This window comes from Amblyraja radiata, chromosome 31 (assembly GCF_010909765.2).
Source record: "Amblyraja radiata isolate CabotCenter1 chromosome 31, sAmbRad1.1.pri, whole genome shotgun sequence".
NCBI lineage: Eukaryota > Metazoa > Chordata > Chondrichthyes > Rajiformes > Rajidae > Amblyraja > Amblyraja radiata.
In genome coordinates this window covers 27,405,006-27,431,310 of record NC_045986.1, presented here as the reverse complement: position 1 = coordinate 27,431,310, position 26,305 = coordinate 27,405,006, and the positions used below count along the sequence as shown (strand labels likewise).

General features: G+C 46.3%; 1 protein-coding gene across 3 annotated transcripts in view; it reads left to right on the top strand.

Annotated features, from left to right (window-relative positions):
- ints11 (integrator complex subunit 11) overlaps positions 1-26,305 on the top strand; it is a 30,153-nt gene that overhangs the window by 1,426 nt on the left and 2,422 nt on the right. For all 3 annotated transcript variants that reach the window (XM_033048289.1, XM_033048290.1, XM_033048291.1), the window contains exons 3-17: positions 84-181; positions 1,476-1,549; positions 5,324-5,552; positions 5,949-6,047; positions 7,703-7,737; positions 9,388-9,526; positions 10,921-10,985; positions 11,746-11,935; positions 14,733-14,816; positions 15,843-15,932; positions 18,938-19,100; positions 20,732-20,839; positions 21,960-22,021; positions 22,556-22,698; positions 25,747-25,876. In XM_033048289.1, the coding sequence (XP_032904180.1) occupies positions 84-181; positions 1,476-1,549; positions 5,324-5,552; positions 5,949-6,047; positions 7,703-7,737; positions 9,388-9,526; positions 10,921-10,985; positions 11,746-11,935; positions 14,733-14,816; positions 15,843-15,932; positions 18,938-19,100; positions 20,732-20,839; positions 21,960-22,021; positions 22,556-22,698; positions 25,747-25,876 (1,709 nt within the window). The remainder of the gene's footprint in view (positions 1-83; positions 182-1,475; positions 1,550-5,323; positions 5,553-5,948; positions 6,048-7,702; positions 7,738-9,387; positions 9,527-10,920; positions 10,986-11,745; positions 11,936-14,732; positions 14,817-15,842; positions 15,933-18,937; positions 19,101-20,731; positions 20,840-21,959; positions 22,022-22,555; positions 22,699-25,746; positions 25,877-26,305) is intronic.

Below are 26,305 nucleotides of genomic sequence, written 5' to 3'. Positions count from 1 at the left end.
AATCCAACATTATGGCAAATTTTACAATGGAACTCCTGGTGCAATGAGTTCAGAAAATGGACCCTTTCTTGATTTTATTTCAGGTGCGGGCCAGGATGTGGGCCGGAGCTGTATTTTGGTCTCAATTGGTGGGAAAAACGTGATGCTGGATTGTGGAATGCACATGGGATTTAATGACGATGTAAGTAAATGTGATTATTTAAGATGAAAGAAAATACAGGAATGATGTTATCGTTCGCTTATTATTACCTAAAGGAATATCTTGTCTGGAGCATTAAATTAATGGGCAACGTCAAGTCAAGAACCGACCTCTCTGTCCTGGGTCTCCTCCATTGCCAGAGTGAGCAACACCGGGAATTGGAGGAACAGCACCTCATATTCCGCCTGGGTTGCTTGCGTCCGGATGGCATGAACGTTGAATTCTCCCAGTTTTGCTAGCCCTGGCTGTCTCCTCCCCTTCCTTAACCCTCGAGCTGTCTTATCCCATCCCCCCCGCCCTCGGGCTCCTCCTCCCTTTTTCCTTCCTTCTCCCCCCCCCACCCCCCATCAGTCTGAAGAAGGGTTTCGGCCCGAAACGTCGCCTATTTCCTTCGCTCCATAGATGCTGCTGCACCCGCTGAGTTTCTCCAGCATTTTTGTGTACCTAGTGAGTTTAAATGTCATTGCACCGAAACAGAACCATGGAATTCTTGCTTGCATCAGCTGTAAACACAGTACTCAATGGATAACATAATAAACACAATAAGTTCAATATATTAAAAAAGGCCAATGTTAGAGCAAAACCAAATAAAAGGCCAAAGTCCCACCACATAAATCATCCTCGCTACACCCGCTCTATCCAAGCCTTTAACTATTCGTTAAGTTTCAATGAGGTCCCCCCCCCCCCTTTCTAAACTCCACCGAGTACAGGCACAGGGCCGTCAAATGTTCATCATATGTTCACCCAATCATTCCTGGGATTATTCTCGTAAACCTCCTCTGGATCCTCTCCAATGCCAGCACATCCTTCCTCAGATATGGGGCCCAAAACTGCTCACAATACTCCAAATGCGGTTTGGTCATTAAGTCCAAAATGAGACTCTACATTTTTACCAGATGTGGACTCGAATCACACAAACTGGTGTCAGATATGTGGCGACTCTTTTGTATTGTCTCTGTAAAATCTACTACACCTACACTCTTGTACTTAAGCATAATTGTGCCCATGTATGGTAAGATTTTTATTGAATTGTATACAAAATTTCACTGCAGCTAGGAACATGTGCCAATAAAGTACCAGGCAGCATAGAGGTTACGGGCATGGATAAAATGCCAATAGAGCCAAATATGCCAAATGTCCTTATTCATTGCTGCAAACCTCCCAAAATTGCATCCCAGCTGCATCGATAACACCGATGAGAATGGAAGCAGAGCTTTGCTGATCTACCTGTCTCCGTGCGGCCTCTGTGATTAATTGCGGCTTCCTTCTTTTCCAGAGACGCTTCCCTGACTTCTCCTACATAACTCAGAATGGAAGACTCACAGAATTCCTCGACTGTGTCATTATCAGGTAACTATTGATGCCCCTGGGTAAGAATTTGTGAGGTTATTGGAACTGCGGCGGAGTTGTAGAGAAGAAATAGCTTCTGGCTGTGGCCCTTGTTCACGGCTTAGTGCTACATGTTCCGGTATTTTGTGGTTCTATTTCAGATTTCTAACGGTGACAATATTTGGCTTAATATGCGAGCAATGCATTTCAAACATTGATTTTGGTCTGGAAAGGTTCAATGAAGGATTCATTGTTAATTTCATAATGCAAGATTATTTTAGCGTGTTGCAGTAGATTTTTAGTTCCATTCAGATTGTGCCTTCGTTTAACAACCTGTAAAACTAGACCATAAAGTGTGAGGAAAGTGGGAAAATTTTAATGCAAAGCCAGAAATGTAGGTGATTGGTGTCAGAAGTAGGCATTTTATGACGATTGCAACCTTACCACAACTCTCCAAAAGGCATCGGCCTTGTTTGGCTGGTAGTGAGAAGGGCTCTCCCTGTCTGATCCCTGTGCACTGCTAGATTCTCAGTGCCACTGCACGCTGTCCTTGAGATGGTTGTGGTACAGACGAGATGGTCATCCACCTCTTTGTGGGGCTGTGTATTTTACCAAGCAGTTTTTAATAAAATTGAAAGACACAGTATGGAAACCGAATCCACGCTGACCACCGATAACCAGTTGACGCTCGTCCTGTGTTATCCCACTTCGCATCCACTCCCTGCACACCATGGGCAATCTGCAGCGCTTCGTTTCTGCAATTTACAGAGGCCCAATTAACCTACAAACCCGCACGTCTTTAGGATGCGGGAGGAAACCGGAGCACCCAGAGGAAACCAATGCGGTCAAATGGAGGACGTGCAAACTCCACACAGACAGCACCCGTGGTCAAGATGGAACCTGGGTCTCTGACGCTGTGCAGCAGTAGCTCTACCCGCAGTGCCACTGTGCCGCCCTTTCAGACACATGCTGTAAATATTGTAAACAAATGTAATATTATGTCAGGCACAGTGAATGGAGATGACACCCTATCCCATTTCGACAAGGTCCCACATAAGAGATTAGTATACAAACTTAAAGCACACGGCATTGGGGGTTCAGTATTGATGTGGATAGAGAACTGGCTGGCAAACAGGAAGCAAAGAGTAGGAGTAAACGGGTCCTTTTCACAATGGCAGGCAGTGACTAGTGGGGTACCGCAAGGCTCAGCTATTTACAATATATATTAATGACCTGGATGAGGGAATTGAAGGCAATATCTCCAAGTTTGCGGATGACATTAAGCTGGGGGCCAGTGTTAGCTGCGAGGAGGATGCTAGGAGACTGCAAGGTGACTTGGATAGGCTGGGTGAGTGGGCAAATGTTTGGCAGATGCAGTATAATGTGGATAAATGTGAGGTTATCCATTTTGGTGGCAAAAACAGGAAAGCAGACTATTATCTAAATGGTGGCCGACTAGGAAAAGGGGAGATGCAGCGAGACCTGGGTGTCATGGTACACCAGTCATTGAAAGTAGGCATGCAGGTGCAGCAGGCAGTGAAGAAAGCGAATGGTATGTTAGCTTTCATAGCAAAGGATTTGAGTATAGGAGCAGGGAGGTTCTACTGCAGTTGTACAGGGTCTTGGTGAGACCACACCTGGAGTATTGCGTACAGTTTTGGTCTCCAAATCTGAGGAAGGACATTATTGCCATAGAGGGAGTGCAGAGAAGGTTCACCAGACTGATTCCTGGGATGTCAGGACTGTCTTATGAAGAAAGACTGGATAGACTTGGTTTATACTCTCTAGAATTTAGGAGATTGAGAGGGGATCTTATAGAAACTTATAAAATTCTTAAGGGGTTGGACAGGCTAGATGCAGGAAGATTGCTCCCGATGTTGGGGAAGTCCAGGACAAGGGGTCACAGCTTAAGGATAAGGGGGAAATCCTTTAAAACCGAGATGAGAAGAACTTTTTTCACACAGAGAGTGGTGAATCTCTGGAACTCTCTGCCACAGAAGGTAGTTGAGGCCAGTTCATTGGCTATATTTAAGAGGGAGTTAGATGTGGCCCTTGTGGCTAAGGGGATCAGAGGGTATGGAGAGAAGGCAGGTACGGGATACTGAGTTGGATGATCAGCCATGATCATATTGAATGGCGGTGCAGGCTCGAAGGGCCGAATGGCCTACTCCTGCACCTAATTTCTATGTTTCTATGTTTCTATTGCTGTATATTTTATGAACATACAGGTGCACAACCTTTTATCCGAAAGCCTTGGGACCAGACACTTTTCGGAATTCGGAATTTGTCGGTCTTCGGAATGGATTTTTTTTAGCGTAGATTTTAATGGCTGGCTCAGTGGTAGAGTGCTCGGCTCATATCCGCAAGGTCGCGAGTTTGCGCCTTGATCCCGGCAGTTCCTCGGTCGCGAGTTTGAGTCTTCAATGTAGTTTTTTCTTGCAGAATAAATGTCTGTATGAAATGCAGTGTGTTGAATGAATTCCTGAATTTATAAATGTGACCGCAGCATTGAATCACCTCTCGCACTCATGTCACCCTAGCGGGGCTACATGCCCTTAGGCAGCCTAAGGCGACATTTTCACACTCTTATATCCGTGTGCAGCAGAGGCGACGTGCGTTTGGCGCCAAACGTGAGCTTTGGTGTGCAGACGACATCAGGGGATTTAGTTCCCCTTTCTTCCAGGACCGACCGGAGGTTCCGCTGTCACCTCTGCGGGCCGCCCTCGGTGAACGTCCTGTCTCCCTGTCCCTGGGATAGTAGGGGGCGATCAAACAGCACAATACCCCCCTCCCCCTCCAACTCCAGAGGAATCCGCTCCCCGATGGGCCGCTACGGCGACAAGTGGCAGTTCGCCCACAGCCCGAGCTGCGCGACCCCAAGAACAAGACGTACCTTGCACACCATCAGCTTCTGCCCATACGGGGAGCGTGTTCCTCTGGAGTTGGAACGGGGCTGGGCTGGAGTTGCTGATCTGGGATCTCCGTGCTTGCAATGGGCCTGGGGGTCGGTGTCCCGATGAGGGGGCTGTGGGCGAACTGCCACTTGTCGCCGTAGCGGCCCATCGGGGAGCGGCTTCTGGTGGTCCTGATGTCTCCGGCCAGTTTGCAGTTTTCCTCGAGTTGGAACGGGGCTGGGCTGCTGCTGGCTGTGGGTCTCTGGGATCTCCGTGCTTGCAGTGGGCCTGGGGGTCGGTGTCCCGTTGATCCTGACGTCTCCGGTGACTGGCACTGACCTGCTAGCATTGCCGACATGAAGACAGTGCATAGCCCCCGCGGCGGTGCAATGGGCGGGGAGCTGGAGAGGGGAGGGAAGGGGTCACACACATGGCCGGGAAGCAGAGGGGTGTAGGTGGGGTGAAACTGAAGGCAGCGACAATCTGCTGCTGCTACCTGCCCGCTGAGTTAAAAAGTTCCCACGCAAGACTCACGATACACTGTGTATCGTGCTACCGTGGGAACTTTTTAACTCAGCGGGCAGGCAGCAGCATATTGTCAATTATTAACCCTCCCGCGCAATATACCCTCACCTTCTCTTTTATGAATGGGGATTTAGTTCCCCTTTCTTCGAGGACCGACCGCAGGTTCCGCTGTCACCTCTGCAGGCCGCCCTCGGTGAACGTTTTCAAGGACCTTTCTTCAAGGACCGAAAAAATGTCCGCTATTCGGAGGTTTTCGTTATTTGGATCTTCGGATAAAAGGTTGTGCACCTGTAGTATGTTTTTGGGGAAAAAGATGCTGTTAATTCAAGATTTACTGACTTGCTATAAAATGAGCACTTGTCTTTGTTCCTTCCAGCCACTTTCATCTGGACCACTGCGGAGCTCTTCCTTACATGAGTGAGATGATTGGTTACGATGGCCCTATTTACATGACACATCCCACTAAAGCCATTTGTCCCATCCTCCTGGAGGATTATAGAAAGATCACTGTTGATAAGAAAGGAGAGACCAACTTCTTTACTTCTCAGATGATAAAAGACTGCATGAAGAAAGTTGTGGCCATTCATCTCCATCAGACAGTGCAGGTAAGTAACGCACTGCTTATATTTGATATTTAAGGAATAGCCGGTGCTGGAAATTTGAAAATGCTGTGAGAACTCAGCAGGCCAGGCAGCACATGTAGAAAGGGGAATAGAGTCAACAAGATTCTTAGTCAGCTCAGGGAAAGATCTCATAATTCAAGATCTTTCCCACCCTAGTCATTCCTCCTTCTCTCCTCTCGCACTGAAACAGTTCTTAGCTGGACGTGTAGAGAGTTTTTGTTTTAACATTAGCAGTAATAAATGTCTTCTCAACTATGCTGCCTCTTGATCCTGAGATTAATGATTCACCCTTACATACCGTACCATAAACAAAGCTCCTCATTTGTCTGATTTGTCTCAGTTCAAAGATACGTGTCTTATGTTTTTGGAATGATCCAGGTTGACGATGAGCTTGAAATAAAGGCGTATTACGCTGGACACGTGCTGGGTGCAGCCATGGTTCAAATCCGGGTGGGCTCGGAGTCTGTGGTGTATACGGTGAGTATAAATAAACCTTAGTAGCTGCACTGTGCTTGCAGAACCACAAGACAGTACCAGCGAGCAGTTGTTTCAAGGGTCAGAATTAATGACTTTCTGAAATTTGATTTTTATTATTACTACCACATTATTTTGAATCCTAATCATCACGTTCTCTCGTTGAACAACTGGTATAACATGGCAAGATTCATAATCCCAGCCGCAAAGGATGCTTGCTTGCTGCAGTATGAACTGAAGAAGGGTCCCGACCCAAAATGTCACCTGTCTATTCTCTCCCCACATGCTGCCTGACCGGCTGAGTTCCTCCAGCACGTTGTGTTTTGCTTAAGATGCCAGCATCTGCAGTTCTGCTCCAGCAGGTTGAGCAGAACGCAAAGTGCTGGGGCAACTCAGCGGGTCAGGCAACAACCATGGAGGGAATGAACAGGCGACGTTTTGGATCGGAACCCTTCTTCAAACTGATGCAGTAGGGGTGGAGAAAGCTGGAAAAGAGAGGCGGGGAGGGGATGGGTAGATACATTTGAGAGGTTGGATTGGCAGAGTAAGTGACAAAGGCTAGAGGTAAATAGGAGACAAAAGGGTGTCAGATAAGGTGAGAAAACAAGTGTGATGTAAAGCCAGAGAGAGGGATAGCGGAGGGAAGGGAAAGGGGGTGGCGGGGGAAAGAAGCAATCAGGGACTCCGAGATGGACGATGAGTACAAGGAGGGGGAAAGGAGTGACTGGGGTGGGATGGGGTAGGATAGTGGTACTGTGGTAGGAGGAGGGGTTCTGCAGGAAAGAACTTTTCAAACTTGATTGAACATCTTTAAGCATTGATCCTACAAGTTGGATCAACTGGTCAAAGTCAAAGTCAATTTTATTCGCCACATGCACCCGAAGGTGCAGTGAAATGAATTTGCCAGCAGCGATACACTTAAAAAGAACACACAATACACAATAGAATTGAACACAAACACCCACCACAGCTGTGGTGGAAGGCAACAAAGTTCAGCCAGTCCCCCTTGAACTGGGGAGTGTGATGTGGTCGTGGGACTCAGGCTGACTTACCCTGTCTGTGGCAGGGAATGCTAAGTTTGTTTCTATCTCCCACTGACAGCCTCGTGTGAACGGGTTTTCAATTGGTTTACCTTAAAAGTGCATTTGGAACAGATAGTCCGTCAGTAACTTCAACAAAAAAATATAAAAATCTGCTCGAATTGTTTGCAAGTTATAGTGTCATAAAGTCTTACAGCGAGGAAACAGGACCTTCGGCCCAATTTGCCCATACCGGCTATCATGCCCCATCTACACTAGTCCCACCTGCCTACATTTGGACCATATCCCTCTAAACCTGTCCTATCCATGTACCTGTCCAAATGTTTCTTAAACGTTGCGATAGTACTTGCCCCAACTACCTCCTCCATCAGCTTGTTCCATACACCTACCACCCTTTGGGTGTAAAAGTTACCTCTCAGGTTCCTATTAAATCTCCCCCCCCCCCCCCCCCCCCCCCCCCCCCACCCACCCACCTTAAACCTATGTCCTCTAGTGCTGGATTCCCCTACTCTGGGCAAGAGAATCTGTGCATCTATTCCGCTCATGTCTGTACACTGTTGTGTTTTGATTTTTCTTGTGTTCTCTCTGATGGTGTTTATTTGGTTTTAATATCCACAGGGTGACTACAACATGACACCCGATCGACACCTGGGGTAGGTCTGCACATTGGCTCACTTTCATTTTAATGCTTCAATTATAATTGATAAAACTATTTCCAGTTGTAACGCTCCAGTAAATACCTGTTATAACACAGTGACTCCATTTTGAAACTGAGGAAAACTGAGAGGTGCAACTCCACCATAACTACTTTAATTCTCCTGAATTTATTTTTAACTAGTCAGTGGGCTGTGATTGTCACCTCCCTGAGCCAGTAGATTGTACCATATTAATATGTTTTTTCATAATATAGATTTGTAAGTTGGATTTCCATCCCCATCATTTTCTGTTCAGACTGTCGCAAGTCAACAAGGTTGGGAGACGTGTGTCAAACTATAACAATATTTTCTGCTTTTAAAATGTCTCCATCCTGAGACCCGTGGTGTTTTGGCTGCACCTCAGACAACAGAATTAAGCTTTGTTAAGTCAGTCAGAAGAAGGGTCTCGACCCGAAACGTCGCCCATCCCTTCTCTCCAGAGATACTGCCTCACCCGCTGAGTTGCTCCAGCATTTTGTGTCTACCTAAGCTTTGTTAAATGTGGACAAAAAGAACCGCAGATGTTGGAATTTTGACTATAACACGAAGTGCTGGAGTAACACGAGGGGTCAGGCAGCATCTGTGGAGGGAATAGATAGGCAATGTTTCGGGTGAGAGCCCCGACCCGAAGCATCGTCTGTCCATTCCCTCGATAGATATTGCCTGACCCGCTGAGTTACTCCAGCACTTTGTATTTTATTCACAGTTTGTTAAATACTGTATACCTTACACAATAGCATTTTTCCAAATGAGAAATGCTATTCTCTGGCATTAATATAATTTTCATATCTAAACTGTAGCTTAAATGTTCTGGGATTTATTTGGTATCAACCAATATTTGATTGTTTGTTGTGGTTCATACATTCTTTCAACATCACTAAGGTTGATTGAAATGTTTTGGGTGTAAATACTGTGCATCACAAGCATCAGAACAAGGTCAGGCTGTAGTGTGTTCAATGTTATTTGTTTAATTGAGGGGGGGCCACATGCAGTGCCATGGCCAACCACAAGGTGTCTCCCCAGCACAATTATTAACCTTTGGTGCATGACCTTAAAGTGTTTTACTGCCCTGCCTCCGGAGTCTGGTCCAAACCTGACAGCAGAGTTTACTATAAGTGACTTAGTACGCCAGCTACTGTAGTATTAGTGAATTCCACCCCACCAGATTTAAATATCAAATATATCCTGACCCAGCCAGCTGTTTCCTCGCTAGTTTAGTTTAGTTTAGAGTACAGCGATCCCCGTACACTAACACTGTAGGGACAATTTTTACTGAAGCCAATTAACCTACAAATCTGTACATCTTTGGATTGTGGGGGAAACCGGAGCACCCGGGGGAAATCCAAGTTAATTTATAATACAAATTAAATATTTAAGAGTGATAATGGAAAGATGGAATTGTGGAAATGTGATGAAAGAGCAGGGAAGTGTAATTAATTTTTTTCCCCAATGAGCTGACACAGTTACAATGGGCTGTCTCTCTCCCTGTGATGAAATGCTATGTTGTGCGTACGTGAACAGGCGATATTTCTAGCTGATAACAGTTTTACCTGATACCAGTGGAATGACTTTACATTCTCATATCCTGGTTGCCTTCCCGTGCTGTAGAGCTGCCTGGATTGACAAGTGTCGCCCTGATTTATTAATCTCCGAGTCCACGTATGCGACCACCATCCGAGACTCGAAGCGGTGCAGAGAGAGGGACTTTCTGAAGAAGGTGCACGATGCCATAGAACGGGGCGGAAAGGTACGATGTAAATAATGTACTCGCTGCGGAAATGTTGTTCCTGCTTACACCCTCTTTACTAACATTCGCACAAGCTTGCTGACGGCACCTAACCACAGAGCACCATTGGCTCAGTCGATGACGCCAGTGAGCTCCTGAGGCTCTGTGCTTCATTCTGATCACAGCCGTAATGCTGCATCCAATCTGAGTGCTTCAAGATAAAATAGACTGTGTGGAAATGTACAACAGGGATAGTATCAACCCATAGAATAACACAGCACAGGAACATGTCCTTCTGCCATCAATGCCTGTGCCAAATATAATACCAAGATCAACTCTTATCCACCTGCACATAGCCCATATCTCTCCATTCCCCGCATATCCACGTGCCTATCCAGCAATCTCTTAAATACCACTGTTGTATCTGCCACCACTACCCCAGGCAGCATGTTCCAGACACCTACTGCTCTGTGTAAAAAAAAAACGTGCCCCTCACATGTCCTTTAAACTTTGCCCCTTGCAACTTAAAGTTAAGCTCTCTAGTATTTGATATTTCCACCCTGGGGAAAAATGTTCTGACTAACTACCCTATCTATGCCCCTCATCATTTTATAAACTTCCATCAAGTCTCCCCTCAACCACAGGTGATCGAGAGAAAGCAATCCAAGTCTATCCAACCTCTCCCTGTAGCTAACCCCTCTCCCCTAATCCAGGTATCACTCTGGTAAACCTCCTCTGCAGCCATTCCAAAGCCTGCACATGCTTCCTGTATTGGGGCGACCAAAACTGCATGCAATACTACAAATGCGTCCTCCCCAATGTCCTATAAAGTTGCATTAGAACATCAGCTCTTTATTGTCATTCACTGCTTGAAGCGTCAGCTATCAGAGTGATGTTCTGGAGAGCAAGTGGTGTCCAGGGACTCCTGGTAGATATCAGGCTAGGTGACGGAAGGGACAAGAAGAACCAACAATATTCTTGGTTTACAACCTACCTGCCAGCCTCCCATGGGTTGAACACAGATAATCACGACAATATGAAGTGGGAGCCCCTTAAATGATCTTTAATTTAAATATTGCACCCTTTATCCCTGTACACTGTGGGTGGCGTTTCACTGTACCTCAGTACACGTGACAATCATGAACTAATGTCCCATCTAACCACAGCCCCCTTTCCAGAAGGAATCAGCACCAGGATCTGCCTCCCTCACTTCTCCTCTCTCCCTCTGGTTTCAAGTTAGCCCATAGCAGCCGGACAAAAGGCTCAGCTCAGTCCAAGAAGTCAACCAGGAACAGTCAGCTTGTGTTACTTCCCTCAAATAGCGTGCGGGCGACCGGTAATGAACGGTGAATAAAATGGAATCATCGTCTTGCAATAGTTTGTTTAGTATTTTGATGAGCTTTCATTGTTAACAGGTGCTGATTCCTGTCTTTGCCCTTGGACGAGCCCAGGAACTGTGCATCCTGCTGGAAACCTTCTGGTAAATGTTGGCCTTTTTGTAAAAGAAACAGTACTGTTTAAAAAAAATATTGGAAATTTTAAACCAGCCCTTGCCGCCCAATTCACTAAAAATCCGTAAGAGTGTGGTGCCATGTTTATGGTGGCGCAGCAGTAGAGTTGCTGCCTTACAGCGCCAGAGACCCGGGTTCGATCCTGACTACGGGTGCTGTCTGTACGGAGTTCGTACGTTCTCCCAGTGACCTACAGGTTTGTGGGCTAATTGGCTTGGTAAAATTTGTAAGTTGCCCCAAGGGATAGTATTAGTGTATGCGGATTGCTGGTTAGCACGGACTCGGTGGGCCGAATGGCCTGTTTCCGTTCTGCATCTCTAAAGTAAACTAAACTAAACTAAATGTGCATCTAACCCGATTGTTACGATTTGTGCTTTCAATTGTTTTGTCAAAGTTGCTCAGCAATTTGAACACACAACTGTGATTGGAAACTGAGTCAGTCCCACGTGTCATCACAATATCCTGTAACTTTTGTTACTGCCTTGTTTCTTGATTCTCTGCTGTGTGGAAAGGGTCAAAGATGTCCCGAATTCAATATTCTGGCTAGGCCGAATGGCCAACTCCTGCACCTATTTTCTACGTTTCTATATTACAGCAAGTTGGAAGAAGGATTCCGTCCTGAAATGTCCCCTGTCCTCCACAAATCCCTCCCCAAATGCTGCCTGACCATCTGAGTTATTCAAGCCCTCTGTGTATTGCTCAGAGTATAATTGTTATTTGTGCTCACAGGGAGAGGATGAACTTGAAGGCGCCCATTTATTTCTCAACTGGACTGACAGAAAAAGCCAATCATTACTATAAACTATTCATCACATGGACCAACCAAAAAATCAGGAAGACATTTGTGCAGAGGAACATGTTCGAGTTTAAACACATCAAGCCATTTGATAGGACCTACGCTGACAACCCGGGACCTATGGTATGCTGCCGTTTAGTTTCGTTGCATTGTGTACCAAAGTTTCTAGATCCAAAAACATTTTAGTTTTCCCTGCTCCAGTGCTTGTTCTGAATGTTTTTAAATGGTTTATGTAATGTTCTGTGAAGAACTGTAGATGTGTGTGTTCACAGGATAATCCAAACACAAATGGCTCTTCCCAAAGTGTGAGCAGGTGAGAGGTTTGGGGCGGACTGAGGCTACCTTTCCCAAAACAGGGAAAGGAAGGCCCAGGGTGACAATCCAGATGCTCAAAACTGAAGCATTTTGGTGAAAAGCAAAAAAAATACTAATGAAGTGACTTTTACTACCCAGCAGTTATGACTTGAGAGCATCACTAGGAAGATTTTGTCCATGCAGCTCATTGCATTAGATAGTTTAGCGAAACAGCGCGGAAACAGGCCCTTCGACCCTAGGAGTCACCGCCGATCAGTGACCTCCACACACCAACACTATTCTACACACTGGGGACAATTTACAATTTTACCAAGTTAATTAACCTACAAGCCTGTACGTCTTTGGAGTGTGGGAGGAAACCAGAGATCCCAGGGAAAACCCACGCATGTCATGGGGAGAACGTACAAAATCCGTAGAGACAGCACGTGTAGTCAGGATGGAACCCGGGTCTCTGGTGCCGTAAGGCAGCAACTCTACCACTGCACCATGTCCTTATAGCAGGGTGACCAAAAATGGACATAGTTCTCCAAATAAAGACAGAAAGTGGTGGAGTAACTCAGTGAACCCGGCAGCATCTCTGGAGAACATGGTTAAGTGACGTCCTGACCCGAATTGTCAGCTATCTATGTCCTCTGCCTGACCCGCTGAGTTACTCCAGCATATTATTTCTTTTTTTTTTTGGTAAGCCAGCATCTGCAGATAGTTGTATCTCCAGGTGCGGCCTAACCAAGGTCTTGTACAACTGAAACATTGTCTGCCCATTCCCACGGCAGATGCTGCCTGGCCCGCCGAGTTACTCCAGCGCTTGGGAGTTTTGTAGAATGAGCACTTTGTGCGTGAATGCTGGCGAATCCCTCAAGCGTAAAGGGGGCAGCTGTGTCAGCCGCCAGTCCTTGCCCAGATACCACATACTGTTTTTCAGCAGGGAACACTGAGCCGTATTCATCAGCTTACTTTGGGCTTTTTAGTTTTCCAGCCTGATGGCAGTGAAGCTAATTGTGGTGACCCAGCCTCCACTGTAATGAGATTAAGGAATGTGCAATGCATCAGTAATGGGAACGCCATTTCCCGAATAGTCCCATCATCCTGAGCTACTCATGGAGTGGAGACTACTGGGTTAATCAGTGGGAATTTACCTCTTTTGATGTTGGACAAAATCCTTGAAACTTTGGTTAAAAAACCCCCAAAAAAGCTTCCTCAATTTGTACCGCTCACAATTATAGTTCAACATTGATCGGATTCAGTTCCTGGTTGTTTACCCTGTTACCCTGTCACCCCCACATCGCACCCCTTACACACCCAGGCCAGTCCCTCAGCCCCCGGAAACCTGAGATGAGCCAACATACGGGTTTGTGTTTGTGATGGAGGCTGTTCACCAGCATTTGTGGATGCTTGTGATAATTGTTTGAAATGTCCCACAAAGAGTGGCCGCTGCCTCACAGCACCGGTGACCTGGGTTTGATCCTGACCTCGGGTGCTGTCGGTGTGTAGCTTGCACATATTCCCTGTGACTGCGTGGGTTCTCTCCGGGTTCTCCCATTTCCTCCCACATCCCAAATATGTGCGGGTTTATCGATTCCATTGCCCCTAATGAGCAGGGAGTGGATGCGAAAGTGGGACAACATAGTCCTAGTGTGATCGGGTGATCGATGGTCGGTGTGGACTCGGTGGGCTGATGGGCCTATTTGCATGCTGTATCTCAAAAAAATGTTTAAACTAAAAGAAAGACCTGCTCTGAATTATTATCACCGTACTTTCGCTGCTTCTCCTATTTTGATTTTCCGAGCTCTGAACCAATTACTTTTCTAATTAGGTTTTTGCATTGGGAATTTGAATTAAGATTCAATTCAATTCAATTCAACTTTATTGTCATTGCACAGATACAAGTATGGGTACAACGAAATGCAGTTTAGCATCTGTTCGTAGTAATAGTGCAATATAGAAATAAAAATACAGAATAAGCAAACAATGTGGACGGAGAGACTGGAGAAATCTATCGGCGGGACTCCGAGTTCAGCAATGTGATAGTGTTGTTGAAGAAGCTGTTCCTCATCCTACTTGTACGAGACCTGAGGCTTCTGTACCGCCTCCCTGATGGGAGGAGGGCAAACAGTCCATGGTTAGGGTGGGAGGGGTCCTTGATGATCTTCCTGGCCCGTCTCAGACACCGTTTTCGGTGGAGGGCATCCATGGCAGGGAGCGGGGCACCGATGATGTACTGAGCGGTTTTCACCACCCGTTGCAGTGCCTTCCTGTCAGCTACGGTGCAACTGCTGTACCATACCGTGAAGCAGGTGGTCAGGATGCTTTCGATGGTACAGCGGTAAAAGCTGGTCAGGATCTGGGGGGACAGGTGAGCTTTCTTGAGCCTCCTCAGGAAGTAAAGGCGCTGCTGGGCCTTTTTGATCAGTTTGGAGGTGTTGAGGGACCAGGACAGATCCTCCGAGATGTGTACCCCGAGGAATTTGTAGTTGGAGACGCGCTCCACCTCAGTCCCGTTTATATGCATGGGGGTATGTCTGCCCCCTCTGTTCTTCCTGATGTTAAAGGTTTTGTGTACATGCTAACGTAAGTTGTGATAAAGACTGGTGTTTGTTTGTTTCAGGTGGTGTTTGCTACCCCAGGCATGCTCCATGCTGGACAGTCCCTGCAGATATTCAGGAAGTGGGCAGGAAACGACAAAAACATGGTTAGCAATCAGATCCACTTACTCAAACACTTCAGTACAAATCCCTTCCTTCCATAGAGTCATACGGCACAGAAACTTCCCCATCGGTCCAACTTGGCCATGTCGACCAAGATGTCCCTTCTACGCTTGTCCCCCCCACCTTATCCCTGTAAACCTTTACCATCCATGTACCTCAACAAATATATTTTAAATATTGCGACAATTACCTCCTCGGGCAGCTCGTTCCACATACTCACCGCCCTCTGTATGGAATAAGTTGCCCCTCGACTTCTTACCCCTCTCACTCTAAACCTATGTCCTCTGGGTATTGATTGCCCTACTCTGGGTAAAAACCACTGTGCATTCATCCCATCTATTCCCCTCATGATCTTACACACCTCTATAACCCCTCAGCCTCCTGCGTTCCAAGGAACTGCTCAACCTCTCCGTATAGCCCAGGCCCTCAAGCCCTGGCAACATCCTCGTAAATCTTCTCTGCACTCTTTCCACCTTAATGACATTGGGATCCCATAAAAGGGGTGACCAAAACTGAACACTTCAAATGCAGCCTCACCAACACCTTGTACAACTGTAATGTGCAACAATGTGTAAGAAAGAACTGCAGATGCTGGTTTACATCGAAGGTAGATACAAAATGCTGGAGTAACTCAGCGGGTGAGGCAGCATCTCTGGAGAGAAGGAATGGTTGCCCATTCCTTCTCTCCAGAGATGCTGCCTCACCCGCTGAGTTACTCCAGCATTTTGTGCCTATCCCAACTTCTATACTGAATAGTCTGCAGAAAGGTCCCGACGCGAAACGTCACCCATCCATGTTCTCCAGAGACGCTGCCCGCCCCGTCCGCTGAGTTACTCAAGCACTTCTATACTCAATACTCTGACTCATGAAGGTCAATGAACAGCTTTCTTGACCACCCTCTCTATCTGTGACACCACTTTATGTGGAAAAAAGGGGAATTTATTCTGAAATCTCAACGGATTGGTCACCATATTTAGTTTGGATTGTAATCTGCACCCTCGTTGCCGCAGGTTATCATGCCTGGATACTGTGTACAAGGAACGGTGGGACACAAGATTCTGAGCGGACAACGGAAACTTGAAATGGAGGGGAGACAAACGGTGAGGACTGCTTTGCTTTCTTGAACGAGAGTCGTGCTGTTAGTTCTTCTCACTGAGGGGGAAACTCTTGCCTATCCAACTCATCCCAAAAAGCAGAAGATCTCATCAAATTGATTCGCACCGTGGCAGATGATAAAATGTGATCCCTCAAATGGAACTGAGATAAATGATTAATTTGCGTAGGTGCGAACTGCAACTGTTGGTTTACACCGATGATGGACACAAAATGCTGGAGTAACTCAGCGGGTCAGGCAGCATCTCTGGGGAAAAGGAATAGGTGACGTTTCGAGTCGGAACCCTTCTTCATACACACTTTGAGTCTGAAGAAGGGTCTCAACCGATACATCATCTATTCCTTTTCTCCAGAGATGCTGCCTGACCTGCTGAGTTACTCCAGCATTTTTGTGTCCGCTTTGTTGTGTTTTATTGCTGTCACGTGTGGTACTGGGTGAATTTAATGGGCTAAAGACACTTTGCAACATGCCCTGTAGTCTGCTACCATTCACTTAGTGATTCCAGTAGCATTCCCCCTCTCTGTATTTGTCCACAACTGGCAGTTGTTTGAGCCGTAATGTTCCCAGATTTTCAGCAGTTGATTCTAATTTGAGGAAAGACATTCTTGCTATTGAGGGAGTGTAGCGTAGGTATACAAGGTTAATTCCCGGGATGGCGGGACTGTCATATGCTGAGAGAATGGAGCAGCTGGGCTTGTACACTCTGGAGTTTAGAAGGATGAGAGGGTATCTCATTGAAACATATAAGATTGTTAAGGGCTTGGAACACTAGAGGCAGGAAACATGTTCCCGATGTTGGGGGAGTCCAGAACCAGGGGCCACACAGTTTAAGAATAAGGAGTAAGCCATTTAGAACGGAGATGAGGAAACACTTTTTCTCACAGAGAGTGGTGAGTCTGTGGAATTCTCTGCCTCAGACGGCAGTGGAGGCAATTTCTCTGGATGCTTTCAAGAGAGAGCTAGATAGGGCTCTTAAAGATAGCGGAGTCAGGGGATATGGGGAGAAGGCAGGAACGGGGATGATCAGCCACGATCACATTGAATGGCGGTGCTGGCTTGAAGGGCCGAATGGCCTACTCCGGCACATATTGTCTATTGTTCTCTGTGATTTGTGGCTGTTTTCTTCCCCTTTTCCCGTTTTCTGTCATCATCAACAAAATCAAACAACACATATTGGTCCCAGCACTCTCAATTGATTATATCTATTATTTAAACGGCTCCACGCTGATTCCTCAGGCTCTCATTAATCACTTCCCGCTCGCTCGCTGGAGCTGTGTCCTTTACTGCCTCTGACTCAACCAAGCTCTTTCACAGCCCCCGCTGTTTCACTGGCGAAATGGTTGCTTCAAATGTGTTTCCAAAAGCCTTTTACAATAACCACGTCCCATTTCCCCGTCAGTTTTAATCTTATTATTCCAACCATTTTTTTTAGGTCTCCATTTTATATCTACCTTTTTCCCCCCCAATTCGTTTGTGGATTCATCGTACAGAAAGATGCCTTTTATTTTTGTTCGAGGAGCTTGTAATTCTAGTTGGCTTATCTGTTACGAACATTGTTAGTGTATTTAGAACATTAAAAAGCACAGTCTTTGTCTGAAGATGGGTCCCGACCCGAAACGTCACCTATCCATGTTCTCCAGAAATGCTGCCTGGCCGGCTGAGTTACTCCAGCATGTTGTGCCCTTCATTGAAAATTACAGCACAGGAACAGGCCCTTCAGCCCACAATGCCTGTGCTGAACGTAAGGCCAAGGTAACCTAATCGCCGCCTACACATGATCCACATCCCTCCATTCCCTCCATCTCCATGTGCTGTCTAAGCGCCTCTTAAACGCCACAAAACCCCACCTTCCCTCGCCAGCCAAGCTTTAAGTTTAGGTTTATTATTGTCATGTGTATCGAGGTACAGTGAAAGGCTTTAGTTTGTGTGCCCTGGAGTCAAACCAGGTAATATTACACGTGAAAACAAGCCAAACGGCGGTACAAATGGTGGAGGGAAGAGGAAGCATGCCACAGTGCGGACAGATGGAAATAATGGTAGATTTACAGGTGGAAAAATGATTTAAAAGCGTGGGGTGACAGTCGTCTCTCCTCTGGGCCCAGCACGCACAGAGCCACCACACTCCGGCACAGTCTCACACTTGCAAATGTTTTTCTGCTTGGAAAATAGCTGAGGAGGCTTTATTCTCAGCAAACTGATATCATTAGTCAGGCTGACCTTGTCTTCTCGTGAGCTATTATTGGAGATTAGTTGACAGCGAGGCATAAGAAGTCACAATATGATATGTTGCAGGATACGTAGTCCATCTAAAAATTAATGTACTGTAAACCCTCGTTATACTGGACGATGTGGGGGAGGGGGAATGGTGTGTGTTATTGCTGAGTGACCGCTCTGAGCAAGGAGGGTAAATAGTAACTAGTTTAATCCAAGGCCGGGCAGGAAGATGCGTGCGCTGGGGGAGTGGGGGTTGATCTAGGGAGAGCCGCAGTCCCCGGACACACACGCAGTGCGCCAGCTCGTTGGCCACATGGTGGATGCAGGGGAGCGCTGCAACGGGAGCCTGACGGCGTTAACCAGCGACTGAGGCACGCGTTGTGCGCGCCAGAAATCTTTGGTGCGCGCTGCGTCTGTTCCCGACACCCCGGGACCTCGCTTAGTTGCAGCTGCTTCAAAACCATGACCAATGCAACGTTCTTCACGAGCGTTTTACTGCTCACCCTCTACCCACCGCCCAACGCTGTCCCACCAACCACCACCACGATCGGACACCGAGGTCCACTGCAACCAAAATGGTGGAATGAAGATAATGGATATAACCAAAATCCATCATAAAGAGATCCATGATAAAGAGGGGAGATTGTGAAGCTTTCGTTATTTCTTTTGCATTGTCTAATTAAAGCAATTGAGATTTTGAGTTGTTCTAAAACTTGTTTCACTTCAGTTGACAAATCAAATGTTCTAATGGTGCTGTTCCTCCCTCGTGCTTGCCAGCTGGAGGTGAAGATGCAGGTGGAGTACATGTCGTTCAGTGCACATGCAGACGCCAAGGGCATCATGCAACTCATCCGTCAGGCAGAGCCACATCACGTGCTGTTGGTGCACGGGGAAGCGAAGAAAATGGGATTCCTCAAACAGAAGATTGAGCAGGAATTTAGTAAGTCTCCTTCAAACTGTTTCAGTTTCCATTTAGTTTATTGTCACATGTACCGAGGTACAGGGAAAAGCTTTTGGTGCGTGCTAACCAGCCAGCGGAATGGCAATACATGATTGCGATCGAGCCATTCACAGTGTACAGGTACATGATAAGGGAATTACGTTTAGTGCAGGGTAAAGCCAGCAAAGTCTGATCAAAGATAGTCCGAGGATCACCAACGAGGTAGATGGTAGTTCAGCACTGCCCTCTAGTTGTGGGAGGATGGTTCAGTTGCCTGTTCAAACTCCAGCATCATTACACCTGCAATGAAAACCAACGAAGACCTTTGTGGACCCCAATCAAATTAGTTTCGAGATACAGCATGGAAACATGCCTTTTGACCCACTGAGTCCACCCGCTGCGACCAGAGATCTCCATACAATAGCACTATCCTACACACACTAGGGACAATTTAGCAATTTTACCAAAGCCAATTAGCTTACAAACCTGTATGTCTTTGGAGGAAACCGGAGCACCCGGAGAACGTAGCAACAGTACCCGTGGTCAGGATTGAACCTGGGTCTCTGGCGCTGTGAGGCAGCAACTCTACCGCTGCGCCACCGTGCTGCAAATCTTTTCTTGTGATCGCAATTGTGAGGCTTACATAAAAATATGAATTGGACAAGACATTCATTACATTTGGCTCCACTTTCAATTTATTATTAAAAATGACTTTCCCATCAATTTTTCATCTGTATTTTCCCTCATAGATCCATAGAACGTGGGGCAGTACATGACAGGAACTGCCCCTTCGACCCACAATCTCAATGCTGAGCACAATGTCAAGTTAAACTGATCTCCTCTGCCTGCACATGACCCATATCCCTCCATTCCCTGCATATCCATGTGCCGATCCCAATATCCCTGTGGAACAGCCCCTCATATTCCGCTTGGGTCATTTCCAACCCAATAGTATGAGCGTTGAATTTTCCAACTTCAAGTAGCCCGCACTCCCTGGGTTCCTTCTCTGTCCTGATCCGAACCCATGTTCTTTCACCTCACCCTTCTTCACCACTCCTCCCCCAAGACCCCATTACACATTCTATCACCGTTCTCACGCTGGTTCCATCTCCCTTATCCAACTTCACTTCCCACATTGCTTACATATCAGATTCCAGAGCCTCTGCGGTCTCTGCTTTTCACCTTTCAGCCTCTGTCTCTACCTCCAGCCTCCTCAGCCCCCACCCGGCTGCATTTGTCCACCGTCCCCCTCCCCCGTCATCACCTGTCTCCCTCCCCCCCCCCTTCCTTCACCCCCTCCCCCTTCCCTCCCTCCCCCCTCCTCCCTCACCCCTTCTCACTGCTCCCTACCCCCTCACCCTTGCTCCTCTCCCCGTTCCGCTGGCTCCCTCCCCTCTCCACCCTCATTCCCCATGCAGAGTCCCAACCCGAAACGTCACCTCTTCCTCTGCCACCACAGATGCCGCATGATCCGCTGAGCTCCTCCAGCAGTTTGTTTCTTGCTGTAGATGGAAGGACCTGCTCTTGTGCTGTGCTAACATCAGTTCCATTTTACTCGAAGTATAACCATGAATAAGTGTTTGTCAGCAATGATGATGCCTGATACCTATTGGTGTTCATGTTTTCCCTAGGTATTAATTGCTACATGCCAGCCAATGGAGAGACCTGTACAATCGTGACCAATCCCAATATTCCTGTGGATATTTCTCTCTGTTTGCTCAAAAGGGATTCGGCTCTTGGTAATCAAATTATTCTTTCTATCGAGTCTTAAAACAATCCTATAGTTGTGTTTGCAAGTGAATGTTTTGTCAAATGGTTTGCCTCATCAAGATGGACCTTGGTTTGATCACCGCGGTGTCTGTGGCGAATGACCACAACTCCGATAACACACAGCAATGAGTAACAGGCTTTTGGTTAAAGATATAGTTTGTTGTATGTGTAACCTGGGGTTTTCTTTGATTGAATTGTTTGAAAGCTACAGCATGGAAACAGGCCCTTCGGCCCACCGGGTCTACGCTGACCAAACTCCACACAGGGTCAGGGTCGAACATAGGTCTCTGGCATTGTGAGCTACCAGCTGTGCCATTCTGATGCACAAAATAGCCTGTCAAAGGTTACTAATGGCACTCGCATGAACACATTCAACTGGAGCACCACATCCTCCTCTACTTTTTGACTGAGAAAGTATTTCTGTATCAAATTTGACTTATTTGCTTCTGGTTTTATGAGACAGTAGGTGATGCTTCTTGGTGTCCACAATGAGAACTGCAAATAGTTCCGGAGATGAGGCAGGAGGTGATGGGACTGATGGATGGGTAGCTGTGTTTAGTCTATCGATACAGCGCGGAAACAGGCCCTTCGGCCCACCGTGTCTGTGCTGACCAACGATCACCCTGTACATTAGTCCTATCCTACACACTGGGGACAATTTACAGAAGCCAATTACCCAACAATCTTGCACGTCTTCCGAGTGTGGGTGGAAACCGGAGCACCCGGAGAAAACCCACGCGGTCACAGGGAGAACGTACAAACTCCACACAGACAGCACCTGTGGTCTGGATCAAACCCAGGTCTCTGGCGCTGTAAGGCGGCAACTCGGCCACTGTGCCACCGTGCCGACTGCACTGTGCACCACACAGAGCCCCGGTACATGGCCTCAAGATCCTCAGTACCAGCCCTAATGTCTCCTCAACATTATTACTCAAGGGTCAGATTTCTCACACGTTGGTGGAACCTTGACCTTATCTTGAATTTTCTTTATTTTTTATTTTATTTTTTTAATTAGTTACGTAAGCATTTTACTTTATGAAAAATGTTGATTGTTATGAGAGCTGCGTATATTTCCTTCCCACACTTTAGGTCCGATACCAGATCCAAAGAAACAGAAGCTAATGCACGGCACGCTGATCATAAAGGATAATGTGAGTAATGCGTTTAAGTTAAATTGTGAATTAAATTATAAAGTAAGTTAGAGTTAATTTTAATTGTAAATTTGCTGATCTATTGAATTGGAGAAAATGTAATTCTCCTCTGCTCCTTACGTCTTTAACGGACTTACCCCCACCTACATCAAAAGGCTGCTTACCCACCACACCACCTCCAGGTCCCTCAGATCGGCCGACTTGGGGTTACTGAACATCTAGGCATAAGCTCAGGGGCGACCGCGCCTTTGCAGTTGCAACTCCTAGACTGTGGAACAGCATCCCTCTTCCCATCAGAACTGCCCTCTCCATCGACTCTTTTAAGTCGAGACTTAAAACTCATCTTTACTCTCAAGCCTTTCTTGACGTCCTCTGAGGGAGGGCTATATGTGTGTATTTATGTATGCACTTAATCTATGAACCACTGTTGTATAACGTTAGTACCTCCACCAATGTAAAGCACTTTGGTCAACGCAAGTTGTTTTTTAAATGTGCTATAGAAATAAAAGTGACTTGACTTGACTTGACGTCTAGAGCCTTCGTCTGGTTTCACCTGAACAAGCCGTAAAAGAGTTGGGTCTGAGCGAGCATCATCTCCGCTACACCTGTAAGGTACAGATACAAGACCACCACTCAGAACAGGACACCTTGAACCGGATATACAACCACCTGAAAAAGTGAGTGTTTAGCACAGTTTAATTTAGAGATACGGCGCGGAAAAAGGCCCTTTGGCCCGCCGAGTCCGTCCGCACCGACCAGCGATCCCCGCACACTAACACTATCCTACACACACACTGGGAACAATTTTACACATACACCAAGCCAATTAACCTACAAACCTGTACGTGTGGGAGGAAACTGAAGATCTCGGAGAAAATCCACGCGTTCACGGGGAAAACGTACAAACTCCATAAAGACAGCACCTGTAGTCGGGATCGAACCCGAGTCTCCGCCGCTGGATTCGATCGCTGTAAGGCAGCAACTCTACCGCTGCGCCATCGTGGCCGCCCGAGTACGTCGGAATAATTGGGCCAACTCAGGATGTAGCTATCTTTGTCTGTGTTTATGGCAGTTCCAGCAAAATACCACGACACACACCACATAGAATGTCCTCCCGAACAGAGAGAATACCCTTGATAATACACTGCTAAATTTATTCATACTAAAGGACCTTCCAAACATAAGAAAACCTGAAACAGAAACAATTACTCTTCTGTTCAGTTGCCTCGTGGGATGTAAGACAGGTGTATTTTTTCCTTATGTGCTACAAATAACTTGGGATCCCTCTTATCTATTATAATTAAATCTAACCCAGGGGATCATAATGCTGGCGCTGTCTGAATCTAGTGTCTTTAGCATGCATTTTAATGTGTTTCTGCATCTCTTTTAGCTGCTCTTTCGATCAGACAAAAACTGCTGATTATGTGCACCAATTGTAATTAGACTCACTAAGGTGAAGGGGTGCAGTTTGTCCTTTGTAATAGAAACATAGAAAATAGGTGCAGGAGTAGGCCATTCGGCCCTTCGAGCCTGCACTGCCATTCAATATGATCATGGCTGATCATCCAACTCAGTATCCCGTACTTGCCTTCTCTCCATACCTCCTGATCCCTTTAGCCACAAGGGCCACATCTAACTCTCTCTTAAATATAGCCAATGAACTGCGGCCTCAACTACCTTCTGTGGCAGAGAATTCCACAGATTCACCACTCTCTGTGTAAAAAATGATATTCTCATCTCGGTCCTAAAAGACTTCCCCCTTATCCTGAAATTGTGACCCCTTGTTCTGCACTTCCCCAACATCGGGAATAATCTTCCTGCATCTAGCCTGTCCAACCCCTTAAGAATTTTGTAAGTTTCTATAAGGTCCCCCCTCAATCTTCTACATTCTAGCGAGTACAAGCCGAACCATAAACTAATTAATCATAAACTAATGAGCAAGCAACGTGTTCCACTTCATCAGTTGCTTGTATTACTCAACATGAGAAGCATCTCTTGACCCCCAGTATATAAACCACCGATGCTTAGGCCAAGGCTTACCGTATAAGATGTCTATTTAAAAAGATATTATTCAATTTGTAGGCACACAAAAATGCTGGAGAAACTCAGCGGGTGCAGCAGCATCTATGGAGCGAAGGAAATAGGTAACGTTTCGGCCCGAAACCCAGATTGGGTTTCGGCCCGAAATGTTGCCTATTTCCTTTGCTTGTATCAGGTTGAGTAACTCAGCGGGTGCAGCAGCATCTATGGAGCGAAGGAAATAGGCAACGTTTCGGGCCGAAACCCAGAAGGGTTTCGGCCCGAAATGTTGCCTATTTCCTTCGCTCCATAGGGTTTCGGCCCGAAACGTTGCCTATTTCCTTCGCTCCATAGATGCTGCTGCACCCGCTGAGTTTCTCCAGCATTTTTGTGTACCTTCGATTTTCCAGCATCTGCAGTTCCTTCTTGAAAACATTATTCAATTTGTATTTCTGTTCAAACACCTTCTATACTATTCTGGTGAAGCTACTGTCTCACCGCGCCAGAGACCTGGGTTCGATCCCAAATTGTCTGTGCGTAGTTTGCACATTCTCACTCTGACTACACGGGCTTCCTCTGAGTGCTCCGGCTTCCTCCCACATCCCATGTTAATTGGTCTGCGTAAAATTGTCCCAGTTGTGTAGGGAGTGGATGTGAAAGTGGGATAACATAGAACTACTGTCAATAGATGGTCAGCGTGGACTCGATGGGCCAAAGGGCCTGTTTCCATACTGTATCTCTAAACTAAACTTAGTGATTCGATCTACTCTTCTGTGTCTTTAGTTCCAATATAAGGAATTAAACATTTTCCAAGTAGACTAACTAAACGTTGGTTGTGATTTAATCCTGGAAGAGAGGAAACTGCTGCAAAATCACAAGCTTCTAAACCATTATTCTGATTTTTTTTATTGGAAAGACTTGCTTTTAAAACTGCAATATTTAAATTTACCTTTATTTTATACCTATTGAAACATGATCAAATATTTCACGTTCCGTTTCCGCGCCGACCAGCGATCCCCATACACTACCACTATCCTACACACTAGGGACAATTTACAATTTTACCGAAGCCAATTAACCTACAAACCTGTACATCTTTGTGGAGTGTCGGAGGAAACCGGAGCACCCGGAGAAAATCCATGCGTTCTCGGGGAGAACCTGCAAACTCCACACAGACTGCACCTGAGGTTGAATCGAACCCGGGTCTATGGCCGTATTTGACAGAAAAGGAACTTTGTCGTTTGCAATAAAATGAGAGGGAATCTGTACGATGGAGTTAATTAGTTGTGCGTTAGGATAGAGGGAGAAGCTGGAGAAAGGGAAGCCTCCACATGGTATATTTGACTCTTTGACTTCTACAGACCGTAACAAAATGGCTGTGTATTTTTAACCAGAAAAGGCGGGACAAATTATCCTAAGAGAGCGAATGTTAGTCTGCCTGTGATAAATGCTGGTTGATCGTGAGTCCATGTTGCTGTACAGTTTATAATGAAAGTAATGAACAGGCTGCTGATAAAATGCAGACTGCTGGCCAAAAGCTGGCTTGGCTGTGATCTCCAACATCAATGTGAGGAAAATAGTCTCATGCATTCACAACAGGAATTAGTGAACCTGACAGTTGCTTAATATTAACATTGTTTATGAGGCGTTAAGTATATAAGATGTGGTAGTGTTGTACAACTCAACTGGTTCTTTGTTTTTTAAAGCATCCTGAAAGATTATCCTATCCAGCACCTCCCCGATGGGTCTGTGATGGTGGAATCCATTCTCATTAAAATCAGTGCAACGTCTGATGACCAGAGCACGAAAGATGTGTTGGTTTCGTGGACTTACCAGGTGAGTGAAGGTTTTGGAAAACCAGCGAACTTCAGGCTAAAAGGAGAATCTTTCAATATTCAGCTCAGCTTTCTGTTCACAATATTCCACGGGTCACTGTGTGACTCGCTAAAGGCTCTGACGCTGCCTGTAAGTGTCCTGCTTAATATGAATGATGGACAATGTTCACGTTTGCTACACTTGTTTAAAAATGCTCCTACTCCAATACAGTAGAAGGACACAACAAAGTTAATCTATAACATGGGCAGCAGAGTTGCTGCCTCACAGCGCCGGAGACCTGGGTTTGATCCTGACTATGGGTGCTGTCTGCGCGGAGTTTGTACGTTCACCCCATGACCTGCGCGGGTTTTCCCCGGGTGCTCCAGTTTCCTCCCACGCTCCAAAGACGTACGGGTTTGTAGGTTAATTTGGCTTTGGTAAAAATTGTAA